Genomic DNA, 13,629 nt, shown 5'->3' on the forward strand with positions numbered 1-13,629 from the left:
TTTAGCCCAACAAACTCTCTAATTATTCTTTAATAGGTACTTCCAGATGCTAGCAACACTAGAAACCCTTTTCTTATCAGGTTTCCAGTGAGTATTGTCTCATCTACTCTTATCAATCATAAAATTACTAACAACATAATCCCATGCTCTTCTCTTCATCCAATGCAATAGGAAAATCCCATCTACTGTTCTTCCATACAACATAGCATTCTTTTTATCACTAGAATCTTTAAAATTAACTCCAAGAAATCTATCAACAAGTGACTGTCTTTCATATAAAGGATCATGCTAACAAGAAAATTTTTTACCATCTCTAATCCTATATTCAATGTGCATTTAAAAATAGTTCTCAAATTAAGTAGTTGTTTCTACTCCAACTATTGTCTAATGTCTTTGTGATGCATTAAACGCAACTTTCTTAACTTATATTTAGTTACCCAACTAGCCAACATAAGGAGGCTTCTCCTACACCATGTCCCAGATATGTCTAGTAAGAGCTGCTTGATTTCAAATATGAATAAGCTTCATTCTCAAGACTTCACTAAATTTTCTTTTACAAATAGTCTCCGAACTAATTACTAAATAGCAATTACTTTTATTACTAAAACTATGCCAAAAAAAACCTCTAAAAATTCACTCAACTTCACAAACAAACAACCTTAGGAAGTAGAAGTACATAACATCTCCATATTTTTTTAGGTTTTGTCACTCTTATTCCTCCCACTAGTGCGATGATGGAGGAGTAAGAACAATACGACATTCTCACCAGTCCATTCCAGCTGGCTTCAAAGTTCAGGTAGGCAATGGGATGCAAGATTCGAAAATGAATTAGTGAATGGGACAAGAAAGGAATTTTTCCCTACCTCGCGTAGAATCTGCCAATTAATCAATGAGAAAGAGCTCTTCGTGGTTACCAGCCATATGGCATAGACAGTAATGGATGGGAATTCCAGCTACTCGTTTGGCTTCTCAACCTAGTTCAAAGGCATGCATACCAAGGAGTACAACATTGATGAGGTGAAGTCTCTCAGTATAAGAAAAAGTTTTTGCTATCTCACATGTGATTTTAGCTAATATATATAACCTCATATACTTTGTTTATCACATTTTCACTAATTTTGTGATCGTGTTTTTTCACCATTTTATATTTCTCATAAGTTTTGCAAAGGGCATCCTCAAAATATTTCTATATTCACATTTTTAATCATGTGAAGTACAATTTAAATACCAATCCTCAAAATTTAAGATCATATAGATTAGATCACACAAATCAAACTGATATTTTTTTGATTTCACATGGGGGCAAAATCATACATGGCCAAATTTTAAGTATAACACATCAAGTCATATGGTCATTGAAATGATTAAATGAGAATTCATGGAGTATTGTATAGTTGTGGCATGCTCACAAGATGTATGTTCATAGATTTATTGAACTTGAAAAAGGAAAAGGAAAAAGGAAAAATCATGATCTCGTTGATTATCGAGTATTTTAGTTGATCTCTTTTTTTCGATATGATCTCCTTCTCTCATTTGTCTCTTCAATCCTATCTCCTTGTCTTTGATTTCATGTCCATCTCTTTTTTCTCTAATTTCTTTTTCTTCTCATTTTTTTCTTTTTTAGTTTTATTCCTCTCTTCTTATTTGTTTCTCTCGTGATCTTCTATGCTGGATTTCCTTCTCTATTTTTTTCTCCCATTTCTCCCTATTTTTTTTTTTAGTTTTCCACCTTTCATCTCAGTTGCTCTTCTTCTCTCTTGAACTTTTCTCCTTTTCTTTTTCCTCCTCTTGATTTTTTTTACTACGTTTTCTTCTCCTCCTTTTTTTCTCTCTCCTTGTTTTTTTAGTCCTTTTGATCTTCATCTCCTCTTTCGAGTATTTTTTTCTCTTTAGGATCTTCATCTTCCTTGGGTCTTCTCTTCTTCCTTTTCTCTTTTAGTCTCCTTTTTTTCCCCTCTTATCGATGCTTTTTTTCTTCTTCCTCCTTTTCATTTTATTCTGCTATCTATTTTTTTCTCCATTCTTCCTCTATGTCCCACCTACTCCTTTATGATCTCGTGAGCTTTTTTTTTTAGATTTTTTAGTGATTTTTTTCCTTTCTATTTTTTACAAGTTCCCATCTCCCCATCCATAACCGTTAACCAACATTGTTTTTTTGTTTTTGCTTTGCATAAATCTCCGCTCTTGTAACAAGAGATCGGGGATTTTTTTTGTATTTTATTATTTTTTTAATTTTGAATTTAATATTTTCTTTAATTTAAATTTTTGATTGTTTTTTAAATATAAACATTATTTTTTTTTTTTTATTTATACAAATCTGTATAAATATGAACTATAACACCCGTTTAGATGCAAGGAGTGATCCCCAATTGGGGATCATGGGGATCACTCCTTTTGATGCAAATTACCATTAAATTTAAATAAAAAATATTTTCTATTTCACAAAATTAAATTGCAAATTACCATAAATAGAATAACATTATTTTGAGATAAGAACTATAATCACCATATTGCATGAAAAAACACACATAATAAAAATTAAAAAATAAAAAAAATCTAAAAGATGGGGGGTTAATAACCCCATGCTGGGGGTTGCAAGGCCGAGGTTACAAAGATAACCCCGATACTACAAGCATGTAATTACCCTAGCATTGGAGTTAGTATCGAGATTAACCCTGATGTCAGATTACTATATACTATATATATATATATATATATATATATATATATATATATATATAAGTCTAAATTTTTTATAGTGATAGTGGGTTAGTAACCTGACGTCCAGGTTACATCCTTGTAACATAAAAGGATTAGATGAAATCATATTTATCCTGCCCTACAAATTTTTCCTTTAATTTTTTAAATGATTTTAGTTATTTTAAGAGGATTATGATTAGTCTATATGAATTGATGTCAACGGAAAAACTCTCATTCTGAAAATTCAAGTGCAATTATCTCACTTGAATATTTATTTATTTTAAGTAAAAATGATTAAATTATGTTCTTTAATTAAAATATTTAAATTTAAAAATTAAATTATAAAATGAATACATCGGTGAATTAATTTAAAAATTTTAATTCAAACTATTTCATATGGTAGAAATTGAAGTCATTTAATAATTGTTTTTCTATAAAAAAAGTAATTAAGATATACTACTGATTAAAATATTAGAGGGTATAAAGGCCTTTTGACCCAATTTCTCTCCTATACTTTTTCCTATTTCTAGCTTAATTCCTTTGAACTAAACATTACTTTTGGTCTCATCTTTGATTCCCGAAAACATTTTCTTTTGAGGAGCCCTTCAATGATACTATGCAAAAATATTATGTGAAACTTTCGGTTTTTTCCCTCTGAGTACTAATCCCCTCCTAGGCCCCTGGTTACTTTGTCGCACCTAGGGGTGTAAATGATACACCTCTACTCGCAAGCTACTCGAACTCGACTCGGTCGTGGTCGAGCCGAGCTCGAGTTTGAGTAGCTCGAGTAGTCGAGCGAGCCGAGTTTGAGTATTTAGATACTTGGCTCGAGTGCTCGCTAGCCTAATCGAGTAGTGACATATATATAATATAATATTTATTATATAATTACCATTATATCTTTTTAAAGTTAAAATATTAATATTTTTTAACAAAACAAAACTTTATCTCATTCTCACGAATGAGAGAGAACTGAGCCCGTGACTCACTATGAGCCGCCCACATCATCCCCATCCTAGCCTGATTCATCTCCATCCTTCAAGTCTTCAACCCTAAACACCGTCAGCCCGTCACCGGTAGTGAGCTTGCAAATTCCCAGCGCCATTACTCTGTTCCTCTTTCTCGTTCTTCGTCTCCATTTCGCATCTCCGATGAAATTTGAAACCCTTGATCTCCATCATTGCCGTCTCTAGTGATCCTCTTCAGGTCTCTGTCACCCTTTTTTTTTCTCATTGTGTTTTCTTGTTGAGATGCATCTACGCTATACATCTGCTGCTTTTTTGTGGATTTTGATGTTTTGATCATTACTTGCATTATATATGCTTGGATTTTTGAGAATTTTGATGTGTTGATCATTCCTAGGTAGCCTGATTGAATCGTTAGGTATTTATTTTGATATTTGTGTTGATTTATGAGATATTTGTTTTGAGGTATTTATTTGTGCTGATCTCCATCAATGCCGTCTCTGGTGATCCTCTTCAGTTATTTATTTTGATGCATTATATATGCTTGGATTTATTTTGATATTTGTGTTGATTTATCGTGGGTACCAACTTCTTCCTCTTTCTCCACTGCACAACGTGGCATTAAGCATTACCAATGAATGATTTAATCATTTATTGATATTATCTCCAGAGAAATTTTGTTCCCTTTGCCAGAGAATTTGGTTTGTTTTGAATTGTTATCTGAAACTAACATCAGCTAAAAAAGTTTATGGTAGGTAAAATATGGTTGGATTCCTATCATCCATGTCTTATTATTTATCTATCTAGAGTGTTAACATTAGCCTCAGTATACATCGGCCCTTTTGCATATACTCTCACGTTGTGTATATAGTTTGAACATTTATTGACATTACCATATATGTACAGTTGATGCAAGATAAATCTTGATTCGGATCGATGCAATATTTTCATGTTAAAAGATGATAGAGATTAGAGACAACACATATGGATTGGGATTGATTGGAAATAATTTGGCGTGACCTTTAATTTGGTTGTTGCTTTCCCAAAAAGCTGTGAGCTGTGTCTTTGAAAATTTAAAGTACTGAATAGCTCATCTTTTAAATAATTAATGCTGTTATTTGGTGGATGCCATTTTATCAAAAGACACAAATTTGATGAATTCGCACATTTACATGAATTATTTTTTCACTTTGTATCTCATTAAAGTTTAAACACCTTTTATTTGGATGCCAAGCTCTCATAGTTGGCTGTTGTACGTGGAGCTAAATGGTTAATGGAGTCTTGATAACACGTACACTCTTTTTAACAGTGTCTTACCGTATTAGAATAGAAGTTTATTAAAATAATTGTTATATATATATTAATAATTTGTTGATTATTATTTTTATTTATTTTTATTTTTATTTATTTATTTATTTTACATTTATTTGTTTTATGTCATCCTGATCATGATTTATTTATTTATTTTGCATTTATTTGATTCAACCATTTGCTTGTTTTTTTTTAAATTAACAAGGTATTTTTGGTTTTATGTCATCACTAGTTCATTGTTTATTTTGCATTTATTTGATTCAAACCATTTGCTTGTTTTTTTAAAAAAAATTAAGGTAGTGCTTTCATCCTTTGTGGTGGTGCTTTCATGTGCACAAACAAGTGGAGATCTGCAAAAAGGTGTTGAGCTTGCCTAATACAATAGGAGATTTGCACAAAAAGGTCGTACATCTTAACCATGCTATTATTTGGTTGTTTATTGTGATAGACAATATGTCATCAAAAAGGTTGATTTATTTTAGTAGTACATGTCTAATACAAAAAGGTTGATTTATTTATTTATTTGGTTGTTTATTGTGATAGGCAATATGTCATCAAGCACACCAAATTTCTCATCTACACCATTTCATCCCGGAACGAATTCATCAACTAGTCGGGCCGTGTTGGAAGGTGATTTTTCAATGAGCAAAAGTTTTGATGGTGATGATGGGAATGCAAATAAAAGTAATGATCCAATTGAAAAGAGTTGCGATGTTGTTGACCTTGGTGAGGGGGGAAGAAGAGGAAGGTAATGAGAAAAAAAGGGCCAATACTTCAAGTGTATGGTTGGAGTTTAAAGAAATTGATCTTCCTGATGGTTCTAAAAAAGGAGAATGTATTCATTGCAAGAGGAAGTTGGCTATAAATGCTAGTAAGAGTACAACTCAATTTAAAAGGCACTTGTCAACTTGCATGAAGAGAAAAATTTATCAAAATCAACAACAAAAAAATTTCTTTCCAACCTGTACAAGGAGGTAATGGGATGTTGAAATGCAACCTGCTCTCACAAATGGCAAGTTTGACATGGCAAAAATGAGAGAAGTACTTTGCACATTGATATTGATGTATGAGCATCCTTTTTCAAGAATGGAAGAGGAAGGTTTTAATATGATGCAAAGATGTGGAATGCCTGAATGAGAAAAAGTGCCGCGGGTTACTATCAAGAAAGATTGTATGCAAGTTTATGAAGCCGAAAAAAAAAATTGAAAACATTGCTCAAGAATATTAGCAAGATAAGCTTGACAACGGATTTATGGAAGTCTAGCAATCAAAAGATCGAGTATATGGTCTTAACAGCTCATTTTATTGATCATAATTGGAGATTGCAAAAGCGAGTTATCAATTTTGTTTGTCTTCCACCTCCTCGCCGTGGTGTTGAGATTGCTGATGGTATCTTTAAGTGTTTGAAGGAGTGGGGAATTGAGAACAAGGTTTTTACTATCTCTGTTGATAATGCTTCAAGCAATGATGTGGCAATCAGGATTCTTAAAGACACATTTTCAAGAACTAAAAGGTTGCTTTATGGAGGAAAGTTATTTCATGTTCGTTGTTGTGCACACATTCTTAATCTCATGGTGCAAGATGGTATTTCTGAAATTGAAGAAATAATTGAAGATATTCATAAAAGTGTGAAGTTTATTAATCAAAGTGAAGCAAGATTGAAGTCATTTTCTGATATTGTGCAACAACTACAATTGCCGGAGAGAAAACTTATTCTTGATTGCAAGACACGTTGGAATTCAACATTTGAAATGCTATCAGTTGCAATGAAATTTAAAGATGTTTTTCCAATGTTCAAAGATCGGGAAATCCTTTATCATTGTTGCCCATGCCCCGAAGATTGGGAAAAGGTGGAGAAAATATGTGAGATTTTAGAAGTGTTCAATGCCATCACAAAAATTATTTCCGGTAGTGATTATCCAACTTCTAATTTGTTTCTCAATGAAGTCTATCGGGTGAAAATGTTGCTAGACAAAAGGGCGAATGATGAAAATGACTTTATTCGAGCAATGATTGGCAAAATGAAGGCTAAATTTGATAAATATTGGGGGGAAATGCAATTTGCTCATGTCCGTGGCCGCCGTCTTGGATCCAAAATGCAAAATGAGGGTTGTTGATTTCACTTTTGCAAGGATGTATTCCGATAGAGAAGCAAGAGAAAATATTGCTAAAGTTCGAGAAGCTCTACATGAGATTTATGAAGAATATGTTCGTGAATATCAACATGGCAATGAGCATAGTGGTGAAACTCCAAATTCCAATGCATAATAATGATGATGTTGGTACTAGTGGCAAAGGCTCGTCAGGTTGGTCCGAATTTTGAAGTTATGTGAAATCTATTGAAAAAGCCTCTCCACAACAGTCAGATTTGGATGCATACTTAGCTGAAGGTTGTTTCATTTTTGAAGGAAATCCTGATCAATTTAATGCCTTAGAATGGTGGAAGGGAAGTACTTTAAAATATCGCATCTTGTCCAGAATGGCTTGTAACATACTTGCTATTTCTATCACTACAGTGGCTTCAGAGGCTACTTTCAGTGCAGGTGGTAGAGTGATTGATACTTATCGTTCTTCATTGGCTCCAGAGACAGTGCAATCATTGCTTTGTGGAGGAGATTGGTGTCTAAATCTTCATGGAGTGAAGAAGAAAAACAAAGTGAGTTTATAATTGTTCTTGCTTTAATATAATTTTTTATTTTTCATGGTTTTTCTTGTTTTAATGTAATTTTTGACTATTCTTTGTTCACTTTGTATATATTAGAAGGAGTAGAAACCAATTGAGATTTCACTTGACATACCTTGAAGCTCAAGTTTAAAATGGTATGAAGAATTATGTTTGCATGTAAATAACATTTAAGTTTATTCATCCTTACCATCAATGATTAAAATGATTTGTTTTCTAATTTCTCATTTGTAATTTTGTATAGGTTTGATGGAAACATTGGGCCAAACCCTTACTTTCAAGAACATATATTTTTGAGATAATGGTTGTTGATGGTGGATTGATTGTTTTTCTTATTATCTATGAACTTATTTGTTTGTTGTCAATGAATTGTATTAGCACTTGTTTATTTTTCTATTTGTTTTTACTTGGACTTATTAACTATGGACTTACTTGTTTTTATAATTATGGACTTATTTGGACTATTTGTTGTATTTTGTTTAAGTTGTATTAGCACTTGTTTTTTTTTTTCACAATATTTTGGAATGTTGTTGTTTTAGTTGATGTTGCATTTCATCAAATATGAATGTATTTGTTTATCTTTTGAAAAAAATTATAGAATGTTATTATTCTAGTTCTTGTATTTGGTTAAGTTTGAATTGTGTTTGTTGCCTTTTAAAAATTTTTTGAATGTAGTCATTTTAAAATGGATGAAAAAAATTGATTTTTATGAAAATCAATGGAAAAAATTTTCGAGCTCGAGCTCGAGCTCGAGCATAATTGTTTATGATCATTTTCAACATTTCCGAGCTTAATCGATCGAGCTCGAGTAGCTCACATAGTGTATCGAGCCGAGCTCGAGCTTGGTTATGTATACTCGGGTCGAGTTCGTGTCGAGTATCGAGTATCGAGTTGTCGAGCTCGAGCTCGAGCTCGCTATTACTCGGCTCGAACTCGATCGATTACACCCCTAGTCGCACCCCCATCCCATCCCCATCCCCCATCCCCATCCCCATAATCCCATTATATATATATATATATATATATTTTTACAAGTATTTTTACTCCTCTTTTCCTTTTTTATTTGTCGTGATTAACCGAATTTCACATACAAAAAAACTTAGTTATTTTACCAAATTTTATACAAAATTAGTTATATTTTCAAAAATTACACATAATTTATATTTTTAAATTTCTCTTTTTATTTTTAATTTGAATAACATAATTGAATAAAGTGTTAAGGGTAATTTAAAAATAATAATAATAAATGCTTTTGATTGATGTTAGTAAATGACAAATAAAAAAAATATGTGACAGATAAAAAAAGAATGAAGGCTTCTTGATTGATGTTAGTAAATTGGACAAATATGTGACAGATAAAAAAAGAATGAAGTAGTAAAATGCAGAAAAACAATTTGGTTTAAACATGGAGACTGTATTTAACACTTTTAAAAGTTTCCGTTTGTCCTGGTTCCCATGGCCATAATCTTTACTCAATCTCCAGTAACGAGAACTTCAAGGTTCCTTTTCTTCCTTCGCTCTCTCAAGGTCTGAATCTCCTCGCCGACCATGCTTTCCACTTCCTTCTCTCTATCAGCTACCTCTCGCCTTCCTCTTCCCACAATCCCCAAATTCCCACTTCCAACCTCTACCACATTTTCTAGATTTTCCCTGCATCTCCCTAGATGTTCTCTCTGTATAGCCACCGAGCCTTCGCCTTTGACAGAAGAAGAAGAACGCCAAGTGAAACCTTCTCTTGCCGAGGTCTCCAGGACTATTATGGAACTCGCCTCTGTTGGAACGCTGTCAACCACGGTTGACGATGGTTGGCCGCTCGGTATTGGAGCTCGGTTCGTCGTTGACGCCCAGGGACTGCCGGCTCTGTGCTTGAATGACAGCGATAGGTTCTTCCAGGCTTGTGGAAAGTCAAGCTTTCATGTTGGGGTAATGGCTCTCGAGCTTTGATTTTGTTGACAAGTTTTAGGGTCGTAGATTGACCCTTTCTTTTTCTTTCTGTATGCCCATGTCGAATCAAGAAATATGTGAATTTTGATTTCATTTTGAGCAATTTTATTTGAGTTTATACTAATGTTGCGATTTTTATGCTTTCTACTAACGGATAGAGCTTGTAATTATGGTTTGGCGAATTGTGAGAATTTGGTGGAAGATTTTTTTGGTTAATTACTTAGAGATTTTTGTATTTTCTAGTGTATGAATACTCCAAGTTAGGATTTTTCAATGAATTTTGGAAATTTCTGAGTCTATTTTTTTTTCTCTCTTTGGGACGAATGTGGACAAGCCAGTGTGTCAGGCGGGCACATGCGTGGAGTGCAATAGCAAACTCAATAATAGATGTGCCCTCACCTTGCATAGGCTAAGCTTCGAACCCTCTTCTTCAACAAGACATGAACACCTTACGGTAGGCAAGGGTGGGGGATCTTTTCGAGAATTCTTATGTGGTCTGTAGTGCTTGAAAATTTTTCTAAATTATGGGAACAAGGGTGAAATACATTTCTTGTCAGTGATTTGGAGAGGTGAAGGATTTCTCTTTACTCATCTTTCCGAGAATTCTTATGTGGTTTGCATAAAGTTAATTGCTTGACAATTTTTCTGAATTATGGAAACATGGGTGAAATACATATCTTGTCAGTGATTTGGTTTTGTTATTTGGAGAGGTGAAGGATTTCTTTTTATTCATTCGTTGCTTCTGTTATTATGTCATGTTTCAACTTTAGCATTTAGTGATTGTTCTAGTTTTCACTAATTGATAATTTTGTTTATGTGAAACTTCGAACAACAGTTTGAGCAGAGTGGTTTGCGCAACGCACAATGCACTATTTTGGGGAGCTTAAATAAAACTGAGGATGAATTGCTCTTGAAGGTAATGCCCTTGGTGGTTTTAGAGAAGTCAACAAGTCACTAAGGATTTGGTACTCAAAATTGTTTTTCATTCACCATACATGTTGCTTAATTTTATAGTAATGTTCAGAATATTTTCTTCAGTTTGAATTGTAGCATCTTGAGAGATTAAACAGGATTTTCCTGCAGAGGCTTTGCATGAAATGGGAAAGGAAGTTTGGTGAAGAAGTGGATAAGGACTTTTTGTATGTGATTTCAGTTGAACGTGTTCTTCAGGTGGAAAATTTCAATGAGGTATGCTTGGAATGAAAGGATATTTTGGTTTTATCAATAGTAATTGAATCGGTCTCATACTCTTTTTTGAGGAAATTCAGACAATATCCTATTGCTCATTATGTATTTAAAGTATGATGAGCAGGTGCAGTAAGAATTTTAAATTTGGTATTGAACTGCATAACATGGGAAATAAAAAAATTATATATATGTATATAAAATGCTCGAGAAAGTTGGTGAAACTGCATCCTGAAGCTTCCAGGCCTAGATAAAATCTTCACCAAGTATGATTTTTTTCATACTAGTCTAGCTAATTTTTTATGTAGAAATCCAAACACAGTGAATCAAGCATTGCTAATGTTTGATATAGAATCATTGCATGGTGAATTCAATATTAACTTTTCTGCTCTTGCTACCATGTGCTAGGAGCACATTTCAAGTTATTTTCTTGTACTTTGTTTCTTTGCTTATACCTTCAAGCATTTTCCTTTTTTGCCTTTCTGATCGTAATCCACTTTGGTTATGTGTATTTATGCTACTTACTAATTAGATCATTACTTATTTAAAAATTAGAACAAACGTAATCAAGACACACTGATATAGTTTGATATTTCTAATTTTCTAAGTACCATTGGAAGTTTCATTAATCAAAATTTGCTCATATACTCTTACATTAATTTGTCATCCATCGTATTGAGAGTTCAATGATTTATTTGTGCTTGTTGCCTCTTTTGATAAGCTAAATTTTTAGTAGATTGGCAGTGGGAATGTTTACTGAATTTCTGAACAACCCAGAAACAGTAATGCACCTTCTTTTTCCAGGGTGGCCTATGGGTAAACTCATTGGAATATATAAATGCTGAACCTGATCCACTTAGGAACTTTGCTGCAAAGATCGTCAATGAAATGAACTCTGTACATTCTGAAGAAGTCCGCCGATTGTGCAACATTTATGTGGACACAGAATTTCAGGTTTGCATCAGTTAATATGTCTATCTATGTCTAAAGCTTTGCCATTGTGCAGGATGATATGTGATTGGAGAGTATTTTCTGAGAGTCTTGCAGCTTTTATTAGCAAGAGCCTGGAAACAACAATAATTAGAGATAGTTTCACAAAATATCCTTCGATTATGTTTGCCAATAGGGAACATGTTCAAAGAACAAGCTCATATTTAGACAAGCATAAGTAAACTAAGTTGCACATTTATATGGGCCATCTTTCATGATATTTTTCACTCTATGATTGATCCTGAAACTGTTTGCAAAAATGATGTATAATCTCAACATGGCAGGTTAGAGACACAAAGATGATATGGGTTGACCGGCTGGGCTTTGACTTGTATGTATTTTCTGGCGACAGTGTGTTTGCAGTCCGCATCCCATTTCCTAGTGAAGTCACAGATGAGAATGGTGTGAAATCATCGTTCAACTCCATGTCTCACCTCGCATGGGAGATAGAGAAGAACTACATCGCTCTGGAATTTGAAAAAGTCAAGACTCTGAAGAAGATCAGATAGTCTATCCATAACAGACTTTCCCACAACAACTTCAATCCAGTTTTAGAGCTGTTATTTATTGTGCTTTTTCAGCTGTAAAAGACAGCAACATATTGTATTCTTTGACATGGTTTCGCTGTATTCAACAATGTGTGGCACAATTTTTATTAATGGAAATGGATTGAAGATACAACAGTAATGTGATGACTCTAATTGTTGTAGCAGTAAAAAACTGTGTACACAAGTGAATCATAGATTGCTCCAATGAGATACAGAGGAAGTGCCCATGCTATTTGGATCAACTCGCCAGTCTTCAAATAAGAACTCACCTTTAAAACCACCAATTCCTGAGGCAAAGAAAGCAATACAAGAAGGAACACCTGAAGTTTCCTTTGTCTCATGAAGTCCCAACTCCTCCGAATGGCTTCCATCCCATAACAACCTTCTTCCGTTATAGAATTCACAAGCCCCCATCTATGTGCAAAACTCAGACATAAAACCCATAGTATCATGAACACAGAGAAGAGAATTATCATCACAAACATGGGAAGGAAACCTAGTTTTTCAATCAAGCCAGCAGAGGGCATTTTTAGCATCAACAAGAACACAGCGGAGGGCAATGACACCAAGATAATGACATAGATAAGGGTGGCTGCAGGCCTCCACCATGTTCTTCTGACTTTCAGAAACATGGCTTCGAGTGTTGCCTTCTCTCCAGAACAAACCATGGCTGAGAAGTAAGCGATAGATAGTGTTGAGAGAGTCGCAAGGACCAAACTCACGAAGTTTAGTTCCAATTTGGTAGTTGGATTGGTGGGCTGAGTGGGAAAGAGATCAATGACTAGAGTTGGAGGGAGATGGTGATCAGAAAGCATCTTGAGAAGGTTGAGAGGTGTAAGTACGAAGAGTAGGAAAAGGATCAAATCCTTCTGGTTTCTGTGTGAGATCTTCACGGCCTCCACAAAAGCTACAAGTGCATTCATTTCCTCTGCCATCCCTAACATGGTTGTTTCGCCTTTTTATGTCCATACACCAATTCAGATCTATTTATTTATGTAGAGTCGAAGAAGATACCTTGATATCTAGTCATGACTTTTCAAAGCAATGGTGTTCAACCAATAAAACCGACGAATATCGACCGAACTGAAAGAAAATGGTTATGATTTGGTTTTTATTCAATCGGTTCAGTTGGGTCGATTGAAGTTTTAAATAATTTAAATTATTAATTTAATATTTCAGTTGTATTGAAAATTTTAATGAGAATCGTAATGACCAACTCGGTGTTTTTTTTTTTTTAAACATTTATCTAAATTTGACTAAACTAATCAACGACCATGACTAATGGTGGTAGAATTTTCCTGGT

At 33.9% G+C, this 13,629-nt stretch overlaps 3 protein-coding genes across 3 annotated transcripts; 2 read left to right on the top strand and 1 right to left on the bottom strand.

Annotated features, from left to right (window-relative positions):
* Window positions 1-6,259: 6,259 nt before the first annotated feature.
* On the top strand, window positions 6,260-7,093 carry LOC120265062 (zinc finger BED domain-containing protein RICESLEEPER 2-like). The gene has a single exon (XM_039272982.1). It carries the CDS (start codon window positions 6,260-6,262, stop codon window positions 7,091-7,093), a length of 834 nt encoding a protein of 277 aa, XP_039128916.1.
* A 2,011-nt stretch (window positions 7,094-9,104) lies between these two features.
* On the top strand, window positions 9,105-12,321 carry LOC120265618 (glutamyl-tRNA reductase-binding protein, chloroplastic-like). Its single transcript, XM_039273564.1, has 5 exons — window positions 9,105-9,582; window positions 10,439-10,519; window positions 10,687-10,791; window positions 11,593-11,742; window positions 12,063-12,321. The coding sequence occupies exons 1-5, from the start codon at window positions 9,208-9,210 to the stop codon at window positions 12,285-12,287; spliced, it is 936 nt and encodes a 311-aa protein (XP_039129498.1). The 5' UTR covers window positions 9,105-9,207; the 3' UTR covers window positions 12,288-12,321.
* An 82-nt stretch (window positions 12,322-12,403) lies between these two features.
* On the bottom strand, window positions 12,404-13,308 carry LOC120265619. Its single transcript, XM_039273565.1, has one exon. It carries the CDS (start codon window positions 13,268-13,270, stop codon window positions 12,476-12,478), a length of 795 nt encoding a protein of 264 aa, XP_039129499.1. The 5' UTR covers window positions 13,271-13,308; the 3' UTR covers window positions 12,404-12,475.
* Window positions 13,309-13,629: the final 321 nt, after the last annotated feature.

The sequence above is a fragment of the Dioscorea cayenensis genome, chromosome 7 (assembly GCF_009730915.1).
Source record: "Dioscorea cayenensis subsp. rotundata cultivar TDr96_F1 chromosome 7, TDr96_F1_v2_PseudoChromosome.rev07_lg8_w22 25.fasta, whole genome shotgun sequence".
Lineage (NCBI taxonomy): Eukaryota > Viridiplantae > Streptophyta > Magnoliopsida > Dioscoreales > Dioscoreaceae > Dioscorea > Dioscorea cayenensis.